This window comes from Panthera pardus, unplaced genomic scaffold (assembly GCF_024362965.1).
Source record: "Panthera pardus isolate Hobbes unplaced genomic scaffold, ASM2436296v1 HiC_scaffold_4, whole genome shotgun sequence".
NCBI lineage: Eukaryota > Metazoa > Chordata > Mammalia > Carnivora > Felidae > Panthera > Panthera pardus.
Window position 1 is genome coordinate 1,710,423 of NW_026526969.1, and position 13,839 is coordinate 1,724,261.

The following is a 13,839-nucleotide window of genomic DNA, read 5'->3' on the forward strand; positions in this document are numbered from 1 at the left end:
GGGGCGAATGCTATCTTCTCATCCTGAAGGTGCTCTCTCGCTCGAGATGCGTGGAATAATTTCACCAAAGGGAGAACGCTTGTTCAGTCTGTCACATTCCATGACATGTGGCGGGTCTGGGAAGCCGCCCACCTTTGTCTCTGGGGGCAGGTGACTCCAGAATGGCAATCCGATGTCACCGGGCCAGGCCCGGACAGGCCTCGTTTATTAGAGCAGTTCTTTTCCGCGGAAGAGGTTTCGGATGCCTGGAGGGTCGTCTGCGAGAGGCCTGGGTCCGCTGGGAGTTGACCATCCAAGGAGAATCACCGAGACCCCCAGCTGCAGGCCGAGTGGCAATTTGGGGAAGGAATGGCTTTTAGGCGATGCTCGTTTGTATTAAGGTCACTGAAGGCCATCTCACCCAATTTCCCACTACATTCCTTCCTAAGTGGCCAGCTAGGAAGACCTTTTACGTTCTCAAAGCGTGCAGACGCGAGCCTGTACTGGGACTTGTCCCGGGGTCTCTGATGCGCAGGCAGCTGGACAAAGTGGAGGCTGATATCACGGAGCCCCGGCGGAGCCCCTCTGCGGCCACACACGAGCCGTGGGGCCGCAATCTCCTTTTAACCCCTTCTCGCCTACGTCTTCTCATGGGTAAAACGTGGAAGAGGAGAATCTGTTCATCGCGCTGGGGTTGAAGCAGACAAGATGATAAACACAAAGCCCTGAGCTCAGCATCGGGCATAGAGCACGTGTTAAATAAATGCTTCCTCTTACTTATTGTGACTCCTTTCAACGATTAAGAAAGATCTCTTAGTCGTTGAGCTGAAGCCCATTAGCTAGACCAGAGGGAGCAATTTTGATATCGTTTCGCCTCTATGTACCAGGCAGCCGTAGCCATCCCCTGCCGGGCAGTGCCGGGGTCAGGGAAAGGAATGTTCCAGACGGAGTCCAACCACAACCCTGCTTCCCCAGAGGAGGCCCAGGTGTCTGCACACAATTTGTCAAAGTGTGGATACGTCAGTCTACTCCCAGAGTGGAATCCCAGATCTGCTCCCTGTGTGAGTTTCTGCAAGACACGGAACCTCTCCGTGCCTCCGTTTCCCCCTCTGTGGAAATGGGCTGCTGGAAGACTTCAGTGAACTAGGGTATGGAAATTTCTGTAAGCAATGCCCACCACGTAGTGGGTGCTCAGTACAAGGGAGATATTTTGATTGTCATCAGACCTTCCGGACCTTGCTTCTGCCTGGGAATGGTTTTCGCATAAGGGACTTAATGAAAGACTTCCTTCTGAGATTCTATTTGTCTCAGTTTTCCTGGGATGGATGGAGTGGGGGGGTTGGCGATGTGGGGCCACACTTCTGGGAGCAGCGTTGATAGCTTGTGGGGTGTTCCCAGTTCTGTTTGTCCAGGAAACTGGGATCTGCTGAAGAGAGCTTTTCCTCAGTCTCAATCGTAATAAAACTTTGTACTACTGGTTGGCTGTTAGCACTGCCCATAGGACTGTACCCACCCCTTCCCCAGAACTTTCTCTCTGGTCAAGGATTTGAGTGGTGGATGGGCTGCTCCTGCCGCGGAGGCCATTTCTGCTGGTCAGTTTCGGGCTTGGTGTTCTCAGCCAAGGGCACCATCTGTGAACACTCCCTGAGGACTTTGGCCACAATTCCGTGTGGACCCTTGACATATACCAGTGCTGCACTGCCCCACTCCCATCACCCTATGGGGGAGGGGAGGTTTCAGAGAGGTGAATGGTCTCTGTCCTCCTACCTGGAAAGCGGACTGTTCAAAGACAGCCCTGATTCTCCTGGCTCTGAGAATCAGGTGCCCCGCCACATCCTATGGGCTACCCCCCCCCCCCCCATTAGGCTTCCAAGTGAGAGAAAGCAGCTCTCACTACCCTATGGCCAGGGGCTTGAGTGACCCGGCTTGGTGAACGCATTTTAGTTAAGGTCATAGGGCTTTGTAAAAAATGATCCATGCCCTTGAGCTTCTAAGCCTTTGTGAACCGTTAGATGTTGCCTCAGGTGACAGACAGTTGGGATGATGCCCACTGCTAACAGAACAATAGTCCAGAAGGAGGGCTGGGGAAGGGGAACCGTAGTACTTGGGGCATCTTCTTGTCCAGTGTTTCTGGACCTTTCTTTTGCTCTTCCTTCTCCATCTCTTTCTCCTCCTTCTTCAGAGCCACCCCACTACAAGGAGACTTTTAGGACATTTGTTCCCCTAGTGCCTTACCCCATGGGATATTAATAGCACAGATGATTTGTATATCTGCTTATGTCCTAAGACCCTAAGAGGGTCACAAACCATTGTAATATCTAAGATTCTCTCCTAGGAATCAATTTTCACCTCATCAAGGGTGATACCATACCTATAGAGAATGCATATTCTAGTCTGAGATTTTTTGGCCATCTGGCACCAGACAAGCAAGGGTGACTCAGGGTGAGCAGAGGGTCAACGCAGGTGGATAACGAGTGTGCCTCTGTCTGAGACTTGGAGCCACGTGGAGCTAGCTCAGTGTGATTGCCGGGAAGACTGGGCCCTTCTTTTCCTACGCTTCCAATTTCCCACTTTCACAAATACTGGAGGACTATCTGGGGGCAAATATACTGGTCTGCATTTAAGATAGTTTCCTTGCCTTGTATTTCTCTTTAAAAAGTGAAGTTATTAGATCAAAAGGAATCAGCATGTTACAGCATCTGAAATACTGTCAGTCAGTATCCAGTACCCAGGATGAGTGTACCAGGAAGGCATAAGACAGCCCATCTCTTCTCTGTATCTCTGCCAGCTTTCTAGAAGCCTTTGCTAATTTGAAAGGTAAGATGGTAACTCATCGTTGCTTGAATTAGCCTTCTCACGATGACCAGTAAGGGCGGAATTTTAGCTGCCTCTGTCGTGTTGCACCGTGAGAAGGAAATCAGTTTCCTCCAGTAGCCCAGTGACTGTCCTACCCATTTGGTACTAAATCTTTCCTTTCCCACTGACTCTCCACGCCTCCCTTACCCCCTAGGGTGTTTTATCTACACCGCGATCTGTTTCTGGACTTCTTTTTCGGAATTATTGGCATCTTGACGATGACATCTGCTCAGCTCTTTGAAATAGGTTTTGAACGAGGACTCTTTGAAGGTGATTGCACTCTGGGAATGGATTGATGCGTCTGCACTTTGCCAAACTTGTGTGCAGACACCTGGGCCGTCTGCACCAGCTGGGCTAACATGTGGAGAGCTCTTGGTGGAGACGCCCCCTTGAGCAGTTCTAAGGGCACAGAATGCCACACTGATGAGTCGCTGGGGCTCAGACAATACCTCGAAGGTCTGCTTTTGTCTAAGTTGGCTCAAGTCCCCCCTTTGGTGGACAGTGTCAGATCTCGCATGAAAGATGCTGAACTGAGCAAAGAAAAAAACGAGTAAGAGATATTCATTCACTCTGTAAGTACATACTGAGTACCCGCCATCTTGTGGAATACGCAAAGAAGTTTCAGACTGGGTCCGTGACCTTGCAGGGCTCACGATGCAGGTGGGAAATAGGTATGCAAACCAGTGACTAGGACATGGACTGATAGGGCCTATGATAGATCGAGTTTGGCCAACTCTGTCCAGTGAGATGAGGGTCAGAAAGAAAAACAAAAAGAGAACCTGATATTTAAGCTCCGTCTTAGAGAATGAGTTGACATTCATCGGGTAGACCAGTGGGGAGACGGCATCCTGGGTAGAGGGAACAGCATGTACAGGGGCATGAAGTTCTGAGAGAGCATGGCATTTTGTGTAGGGGTGGGGAACAAAAGGCAGCGAAAGGGATAGTGGGACCTGAATGCCATACTGTGTTCTTTGCCAAAGATAAGGAGACCACTGATGCTGGGGTGCCTGGGTGGCTCAGTCGGTTAAACATCCAACTTCAGCTCGGGTCATGATCTCATGGTTTGTGAGTTCGAGCCCCACGTCGGGCTCTGTGCTGACAGCTCAGAGCCTGGAGTCGGCTTCAGATTCTGTGTCTCGCTCTTTCTGTGCCCCTCCCTCCCTCACATTCTGTCTTTCTTTCTCTCTCTCTCAAAAATAAATAAATGTTAAAAAAAAGATGCCACTGATGTTTAAAAAGCATGATCATTTATGCTTTGAGGGGGTGTAAACTGTATGGGAGACGGTGTGGAGGTAAGAGTGTGAGGGCAGACAGCCATCTCAATAGTAACATAATTATAACGGGGAACGTTAATTCTTGGAAACGTTTTCCTACCACAGTCTTCAGAAGGGGACTGGCGATTGAATGGACAAGGAAGATCGAGCAGGCACAGGTATGGAAGAAGGGAAAGACTTGATCTCTAAATTTATATGTGGGTGACGAGGATAAAGCTGAAATTTCTATCATGTACAGCTGGACAGTTTTCAGTAATGCTCTCAACTCTTCACTGACTGAGGTCATGCCAAGAAGAAAACCGTGGTGATGTTTATTTCATTGGGGACAGTGGGTCAGTTTCAACTACTTTTCAACTCATATTTCTATTTTCTCCTTCCAGGGGATGGCCAGGTGGACTTTGACGAATTCATGACAATTCTTGGCCCCAAACTCGTGTCTTCCGAAGGTCGCGATGGTTTTCTCGGAAACACAATAGACAGCATATTCTGGCAGGTGAGTACGCATTTTTTTTTAAAGATGAAATTTGACAGTAAACATGTGCCGGGGACTAACTTTTGAATCTGAATTCTTGAGCTTCTGTTCAGCATGTGAAGATCTCTTCTGGGATGGAGTGACACGTGTTCCTTGGACTGGATGTCTATAAGTAGAGGTCCATACCAGTCCTCAAAGAATCAAAACTATACTCACTTAAAATTTAGACGAGTGAAATATCTCCCAATTTTTTTTCTTAGAAACGGTTTGACATTTGGGGGAAATGATATTCCTCCACTTGTGATTCACAAAAAGTTGTTTCCTGGGGACACATAGAAAAGACATCATTGGTATTGCCTGAGCCCTGTGTTGTCCCTGGTTCCAAGGGACCTTGCAGAGTGGATGGCAGGATTGCCTCATGTGTTTAGATCCTATCAGTTCCCTTGTCCTTGCTAGCACAGAATGATTTTATCTGAGAACTTGTGTTCGCTGCTTCTCAATTTGCTCTTACTTCTATCTTGTAAAATCTCTTCGGACATTTCAAACATCTGCCTTTAAATTATTAAAATGCTACAAATCATTTTCGTATTAGTTCTTTAATCATAATATGTGACGATCAGTTCATGATTATGGAATTTGGGAAGGGGTTATCAACTACTACTAAGCTCTGAATCAAATAATTTGTCAAATGACATTGAATTGTTGGTTAGACTTGTAAAACACTACTCCAATACAGTCTGGTTTCTTTAATTTCTTGATGTGCTTTTTTTGTCTTAACCAGAGATAATTCTCTAATCTAGGAAAACACGGCAGTCGACATGTATCTCTTGTCTTTTTCTGCCACCCATCTTGCATATAATGAACAAGCACTTGATATGAATATGTTATGCCCTATAGTCTGTCACCGTGGGGTTCACAAAAGACATTTAAGACATAGTCCTGGATCTTTAAGAATTTGGCTGGGAAAACACAATTAAGAGAGAGAAAACAAAGGAGAGATGTTTGGTGTGACGGTTACTAGTCTAATCTCCTTGAAGCCTGGTACTTCACTCTTCGTGCCCTCAGCACCTCACACATTGTATATCATAGACCTTCAATAACCAATTTTTGAATAGGATGAATAGAAGTTCTAGAAAGGAGACAAATGTGGTCTTGAGGGGTCAGATAAGGCTTTAGGAAATGAAAACTTTGAAATGTGGCAGGACGTAAGAGACAAAGAAGTAAAAAGAGCATTCCAGGCTGGTCACGATGTGTTTGGTTAGAGTGGAGGCAGTGAGCCTAGGATAGTCATTGTCCATAACGAAGGTGTAGTTTGAAGGGAAAGACCTCAGGCCCCGCCGGCAGAATGGCTTTGGGACCCGAGCACCAAGAAGTCTTGAGATGGTCCCAAGGTCAGGGATAAGGTCATGGAGAAAAGAAGTCTTTGTGTGGAACTGAATTCTCAGCTGGACCTGTTGAGTGCAAGGAGGGTCAGACAACCAAGAGAGGGGGGCAGGTCCACACGGAGCTACGGTCGGGGATGGATGGCAGACGAGGAGCCAGATTTGTTATTCATCAGAGCTGGTGGGTGAAATCATAGGCAAGGATGAGCTCACCAAGAGAGGTTGCACAAATGAAGATGAGCACAGAGACAGGACCTGGTTCTGGAGGACATCCAGGGGAGTGAGGCACGAGAACCGCATCCCCACATTGACTCCCCAGCCTGTGGTTATGATCAGTGCTGACTCTCCCTAGAGAAGGACCTCCATGGTTCTACTTGCCATGTGGTGAGAATATTTCACCGCTGATGTAAGCTTTCAGATATGACTCAACACTTGGAAGGACAGACAGGTAGAGGCCCTTGACAGAAATAAAAAATGAATACCTAGTTACGAAGGTGGGGGAACATGGTTTGCCGGCAGGCCGTGTTTCAGCCCCTGCAGATTCGCTCTGGATGAACGTTCTCCTTCTCTGCCTGATTTCCCTTCTTCTCTGCTCTGCTTTGTTCCCCACTCTGAGTGCTCTCTCTACCCTTTGCCTCTGCCTTCGTGGCCCCCGGTAGCCTTCTAGGCTCTGAGCCTCCATTCTGGAGGGCAAGGAGCTCCAGGTTCTTAATCTGTACCTTGAGTAGAGGCCTCGTGTCTCCCAGGTTCTTCATAGTAGAGCGTCTACACAGCAAGGCAATATTTCCCTCTGTATCCTGACTGCCTCTACCATAATCCGGACATGCCATTATGCTCACAAAGTCTCTGTGTGTTTGTCTTCTTAAAGACCCTCCTCCTCACCCAGGGAGATAAACAGGGTGGGGAAAAGTGTGTAAAGGGGGAGAAATTCCATTCTGAAATATTTAAATGAATGCAGGAATGCACGGGCTCAGTGACAGTGGCTTTCCTCACCTGCTGGTCCTCACACAGCTCAGAATTTTGTGACTAGCAAAGGAGAACAGAGACATCTATCAATTCTCAGTAGTCAGCTGTACCCTCCCACACTGCCCCCCTCCATCTGTCTATGCAGAGACAGCATGAATAAATGGCACTTAAAACATCTAGAGCATCCGGTCCTTCCTGGAAAAACGTTCATTTTCCCAGTGCTCGAGTGGTTTTTTCAGGCTTAAAAGAAAGCTCTGTGCGTGTGAACGTTTGCATATGCGTGTGTATAAGCATGTGTTTACTTTGCTACAGTGTTTGAGGCGGATGTCGAAGAGTACCGGAACGGCAGCTTTCCGCCTCTGGCAGGGGATATTGATATCAGGAGGTGCAGACACTCTAGCACAGAGAAGTTCGTTCACTTAAGACACTCTGGGGGCGCCTGGGTGGCTCAGTCGGTTAAGCAGCCAACTTCAGCTCAGGTCACGATCTCGCGGTCTGTGAGTTCGAGCCCCGCGTCAGGCTCTGTGCTGACAGCTCGGGGCCTGGAGCCTGTTTCGGATTCTGTGTCTCCCTCTCTCTGACCCTCCCCCGTTCATGCTCTGTCTCTCTCTGTCTCAAAAATAAACGTTAAAAAAAAAAATTAAAAAAAAAAAAAAAAAGACACTCTGACACGGCTTCCCACCAGGGACCAAGTCAGCTTCTTGTGGAAACAGATAGGATAGTACACTTGGCGGGGGCGTATGAGTGATCTATTTGCTACAAAATATAGATGGTGACACCAGAGATTGTGACACAAAACAACAGTGCACGTATACAATCTCACGTGGTTTCTGAGGGTCGGGAATCGGCAAGAGTGGTTCCAGCTCAGCGTCTCCCGCGGTTGCGGTCAACAGGCCGGCTGGCGCTGTGATCATTCGAAGGCTTGACCGGGGCTGGCGGAAGTGCTTCAAGGTGGCTCAGCCATGTGGGTGGCAAGGTGACGGTGGCTGTCGGGAGGAGGCCTGGACCTGTCCAGAGTGCTGCCTGAGTGTCTTCGTGATACGGCAGCTGGCTTCCCTCCAAACAAAGGACCCAAGAGAGTATAAGGCAGAGGCAACGGTGTCATTTATGACCTACTCCCGGAAGTCAAACTCCATCGTTTCTGGGATGTCCAGAACCGATATCTTGGTTACACAGCGCATCCCTAGTCACTGTGGGAGTGGAACACTTGGCGAATACCCAGAGGCCATGGTCACCGGCGGCGGCGGGGGGGGGGGGGGGGGGCATCTTGGAGACTGGCTACCACCAAGGGTAAAGATTCTGTAATTGGCTTATCTTCTGATCCGACATTGCCACCATGGCCTTTCATTTTCCCCAGGCTTTGGTTTCTTCCTACCCCAGAGGAAAACCGTGACCATGGCTCTGCGTTCTGAGAAGCGATCGTAGCAGGCACTAGGCTCGGCTCATCTTGCTAATTAAATCCGTCCTCCTGGGCTCCTTTCTCACCGTCCCGGCCCACAGTGCCAAGAGTAACATAAAATCAACCGGGATTCTGCAGCAACAGCTATTTATCCATTGGTACTCATCCCAAAAGTTATGAGCCCCTGGCTCCTTGCAGGAAATTGGTATCCGTGAAGGGGGATGTAATTGGCTACTAACACAGCCTCCTTCCCAAGGAGGACGGTCTGAGAGCCATACCCCAGCATCTCTGCCTTTCCAGGGTCCTCAGCCTTCTGGGTATGAGGCTCACAGGTTTCTTGGCAGCCAGTTCAGAGCCTCTCTCTTAAGTAGATAAAAACTGATGGAAATTTTTATTGTGTTCTTACCCTTCATTCATCAGGTTTCTGTGTGTTTGCTGTTCCCGCAGTGATTTACTTGGGGAGGAAATGCGAAATGGTGTTTGAAGTCAGCGTTAGGACTTGGTGGGTGTTGACAGTGGAGAGGAGGGAGGGGTGGGGCTGAAAGGTGATGGGACTCGGGACCGGGGATGGTTTTCATTGCTCAGTGTTTCGGGTGGATGGCACCTGCCGGGAAGTGGGGTCCTCAAACATGACTCCACTTGTACCCGAGAAGAGGAGTCTTCAATACAGGAGATGGCCCCTGGTGGCAGGGGACAGAGCCCCACTCCTGAGTCACTAAGGGCAGCCCTTTATCTTTTTCTCCCCCTTGACCACCGGTGCTGTGCAGAACTGTTCTGCAGTGAGTTTGCAGAAAGCATACAATGGCGAGGATCATGGCAAGGATCCTAGGAAATCAACTAGCTCTCCCGGCCCCAGGGTCCAGCCACCACTTCTGTTAAACTCTTCTCCCTCTGAAGAAAGAGAGAAATGAGTCCCGCATTGTCTGGGAGAGCTGAGCCATTTGTGGGTCTTACCGGAAGGTGCAGGTAAAACACCTAAGGCTCCTTCACTATCAGTTTTTTATTGTGTCCCAACCAGACTGGATTCATCAAGACTTCACTGGTTTAGACTCTCTGTTTTAAGAAATAAAACACATAAATATTTAAGCAAATGAATCTGTTCCTTGGATGCCTCTGGGTATGTGGGAACGCGTCCGAGGCTGGAGGTCAAGAAACAGGAAACTCATAGGGGGCCCTGGTTTTTATGCATGGCCCGAGAATCTTGCCTGAACATCCTGAGCCTTACTCATGCATATGCAAGCCGGTCGTTATCATAGCTGGTTTATCTCACAGCTGTGTGCAATGTTCAGGACACTGTAAGTTACCCTAACATAAGAGTGCATGGGGCACCCATTCCCAGATATGGTCCAGATCAGCGGCTGCCACGCCAACTTCTCCAACCTGAGGCCTGTGCGGCTTCCTTTCTAGCTGTCCACTCCTCCCCATCTGGTAGAATAATACACAACAGATGTAGTAAAGTACCTGCAGCTGCTCCCCAGGAATCTCTCCAGGCTTGGCCTCTGTCCCTCCATTCCAAATCCTTTCTCCGGTCTCCTGTCTTCCCTGGCTCTCCGTTTCCGCTATGGCCCCGGAGTCCTGGTCGCTGACCTATGCTCTGATGCAGAGGCCAGTCCTCTCCAGCCCAGGTCCCAGGCTTTTGCTGGGGACATTTATGTGCTGGCCCCAGGGCCGTGGCTAAGACGAGCAAGGAGCTGTGCTTAAAATTCTTGACTCACAGGCAGTTGAGAGCACTTGATGTTCTATGCTCACGACCTATGAAGAAAGCACTATGTACAGCTACATTATGATCCAGATCTGTTGTGCATAAAAGTACGGGAAAGAAATACATCAGAACATTCACAGCGGTTTGTCATGTGTGGTAGGATGATGAGTGATCCCATCTTTCTGTGCTTTCCAAAAATCTCAACAGTGGGCCTGCATTAATTGTGCAGTCAGAAAAAGGAAAACAAAGGAAAGAAAATGCGGTTCCTAGCTAGTCAAGAATCTGTTCAATATCTACATCGTTTTCATCCGTAACACTGGAGATTATCAGTCCCGTGAGGGGGACCGTTGGTCAAACTTGCAGGGCAAGCAAATGGAAAAACAGGAGAAATCATAGCTGATCCCGTGAGGCATTTGTTACATGGGGCCACGACCTAGAAAACGCCAAGATCTTTCCTTTTTTAACGTTAAGGATAAATTGCGTTCCAGCAAGCGGAGTCTTTCCCCGCGTCAAATCTGGCACCAACAGTCTCCTTCTTTCCCCAATATTTTGTCAACTTGCCACTCTATCAGATCCAAAACTGCTGCTCCCCAGATCTTCATCATTGAACAGAACCACAACAGCTTTCAGGAGCGGTGCCCATCACGAGGCCTGTTAGATTGACAGCAAGTGCCTGAATCCCCAAAGTGATTTGACTTGTGAAGTGTGGAGTATGGAAAACATTAGCATCAGCAGTGGGTCTTGAAGTGTGGTTCCCGAACCGGCAACACAGGCATCACCTGGGGCTTGTTAGAAATTCGAATGCCTGGGCCCCACCCCAGAAACACTGAATCAGAAACGCGGGGTGCGGGGGCAGGGGGGCAGGGGGGCAGGGGGAGGGCGTCCAGCAGCCTGGGTTTCAGTAAACCCTTCAGGTGACCCTGATGCTCGCTCAGATTTGAAAAACATTGAGCCACTGAGATTTTGGGGAGCCGGGTGTGTGGGACAGGCATCTGGTCCAGCTTACTGGTCTGAGTCAGACCTTGGTAGTTTGGGGTTTTCTTTTATTTATTTATTTATTTAAAAAAAATTTTTTTTTAACGTTTATTTATTTTTGAGACAGAGAGAGACAGAGCATGAACAGGGGAGGGGCAGGGAGAGAGGGAGACACAGAATCCGAAGCAGGCTCCAGGCTCTGAGCCATCAGCACAGAGCCCGACGCGGGGCTCGAACTCGCGGACCGCGAGATCGTGACCTGAGCTGAAGTCGGACGCTCAACCAACTGAGCCACCCAGGCGCCCCGGGTTTTCTTTTATTTATCCATATTTATAAATGTAATTGGTTGTTAGTCTGTAAGTTTCAGCTGTTTTAAAAGGTGGTAAATTACATGTCAATAGTAACTAGTTTTCTAGTAGGACATGCCTTTTTTTTTTAAATTTTTTTAATGTTTATTTTTGAGAGACAGACAGACAGAGTGTGAGCAGGGGAGGGGCAGAGAGGCAGGATTACACAGAATCCGAAGCAGGCTCCAGGCTCGGAGCTGTCAGCACAGAGCCCGACGTGGGGCTCGAACTCATGAATTGCAAGATCACGACCTGAGCCGAAGTCGGACGTTTAACCGATTGAACCACCCAGGTGCCTCCAGGACATGCCTTTCTAAGCATTAAACCAATGGAAGAATCGTAAATAAAAGTATTAAGCTATTAAATTTGAAAGAATATTGAAAAATTTAAATTTTTAAATTTAATATTAAATATTAAATTGAATATTTAAAAATTTAAAAATATTTAAAAATTAAATTTGAAAGAATATTTAAAAACGAAAAAAGGAAAAAATATGGTAACTGACAGAATAAAGCATATGTGAAGAACATTGCGACAGCAATGTGAAAACCTCTTGACGGTAGAGCAATGGAATAAGGAGCAGTAATTGGTCAGTATTTTCAATATACAGGTCAAAGCAGTTCACCCTCACTAGAAATCTAAGAAGTGTAAAATAGTAATTGGGCGACAGCTTTCACCTATCAGATTGGAAAAGAATCAAACTAGGATAATACCCAGTGCAGTCAAGAGTTGGATGAAATGGACACGCTCGTATGCTGCTGGTGGAAATGTAAATTGTACAACTTGCCCGAAAACTCTCTGGTGATACTTAGCTACAACTCTTCAAACGCGAAACCCTATAATTAAAAATAATTCTATGTCTAAGACTCTGTCGTCTGAAATTAGTCGGAGAGGTAGAAGAGGCGCTTACAAAGACGGAGCGTTATACAATTATTTGAAATAATATTTCCATGTTACAGTCCGTAGAGATTGCATATGCAGGATAATTACATTGCGTTTCTACATCTGTGAGCCATCCATTTATATTCATGGACAAACACTGGAGAAAACGCAATCTTCCCGACGATATTAGTTATTATGGATTGGAATCAAGGTGAATGTAATTTTTTCTTTATCTTTGTTTCTGTTTCCTGAAGTTTCTACATTAGGCTGTATGATCTGTTCTGTTATTTGTCGGTGAAATTACCAAGACCTCAAGTTAACAAAATCGTATTATAAAACAAGTGTTCTCAATGGCAAAAGATGATTGGAGTTTCTAACATATGTGCCCATTGTCATGGTGAACAAGGCACAAAAATTGATACAAGAGTATGAAGGCATATCATCAGAATTTCAGCCACCAGCCCCTGGGAGGAAAAACTCATGGAAGCCTCTCCATGGTGGCCCCCCTACCCAAAACTCAAGGCTGACTGTTGCCCACCCCAGCACGTTTTTACGCTCAGGAAAAAAAAAATTGAAAATAATTTTTCAAACCCTTGCTAAGTAGCCCTTGGCAACCACGTTCTATTGTTTCTATGAGTCTGACTCTTGCATTTCTCATATAAGTGGGATCATCCGGTGTTCGCTGGAGACACTTTCTGACCACAGTTCCAGAGATCTTGTTGCCATAAGACAGAGTTTCTGAGGGTCGCTTGGTCAGGGAGGTGGAAAGAAGAGATCTCAGCCACCTGCCGACTGGTGCGTGGGCCCTTCTCACCGAGCTCCCGCCCCTTGGGGCTCTGGGTCGTAGTCCCCACATGTTCTTGTTGAGGTACAACCGTGTATTCTTTTTTTTTTTCTACTTTTGCTATTCTGAATAAGCGTTTGATGTGGTCATTGTATGTCTCTCACCACTTTCTGCCGGTATTGTGGGTTTGGAATTTTGACTTTTATCTGGCTTCCTTACCGGATTCTCTCGTTAGTGGTCATGTGCTTTTCAGTTGATTTTCTTCCGTTCTGTATGTGACTCTGTCTCCACATTGGCGCAATTCTGTTTCCCCCATCTGACACTATTTTAGTCCCACATATATTGACTGAAACCTGACGATTAGTTATACATGAGGAGGGTGAGATTCGATGTTGATGTGTCTTACTTACCAACGGTTTATTTAATATGAATATATGATAGCTTTTAGCAAATGTCCTTCGAATCTCTCATTATAGGAGCACGTGAGTATCCGTGTTTAGCTTATTGATATGATATAACGATTAATAAGTTCCCAACATTAAACAATGTTTACACTCCTAAGATTAACATTTGCTGTCATGGTAGGTCATTTTCTTAATGTAATTTGACTTTGTAATGAAATTTTAAAATTTGAGTTGACACCAATTGTGATTTATTCATCCATATTTATCAATAAGAGCAGCCTGTCGTTTATACAGAACTGTAAGTGTCTTTATTAGGTTTTGAAACAATTGTTCTAGCATGATAAAATCAATTTGTCCAGTTTCAGTCATTTTGTTGTTGTTGTTGTTTTTGGCAATAAGTTCCATATGGTATAGATT

General features: G+C 46.9%; 1 protein-coding gene across 5 annotated transcripts in view; it reads left to right on the top strand.

Moving 5' to 3' along the window:
* The window catches only part of CALN1 (calneuron 1), a 524,984-nt gene that overhangs the window by 331,232 nt on the left and 179,913 nt on the right, over positions 1 to 13,839 (top strand). For all 5 annotated transcript variants that reach the window (XM_053894193.1, XM_053894194.1, XM_053894192.1 and 2 more), the window contains one exon: positions 4,490 to 4,602. In XM_053894193.1, coding sequence (XP_053750168.1) covers positions 4,490 to 4,602 — 113 coding nt within the window. The remainder of the gene's footprint in view (positions 1 to 4,489; positions 4,603 to 13,839) is intronic.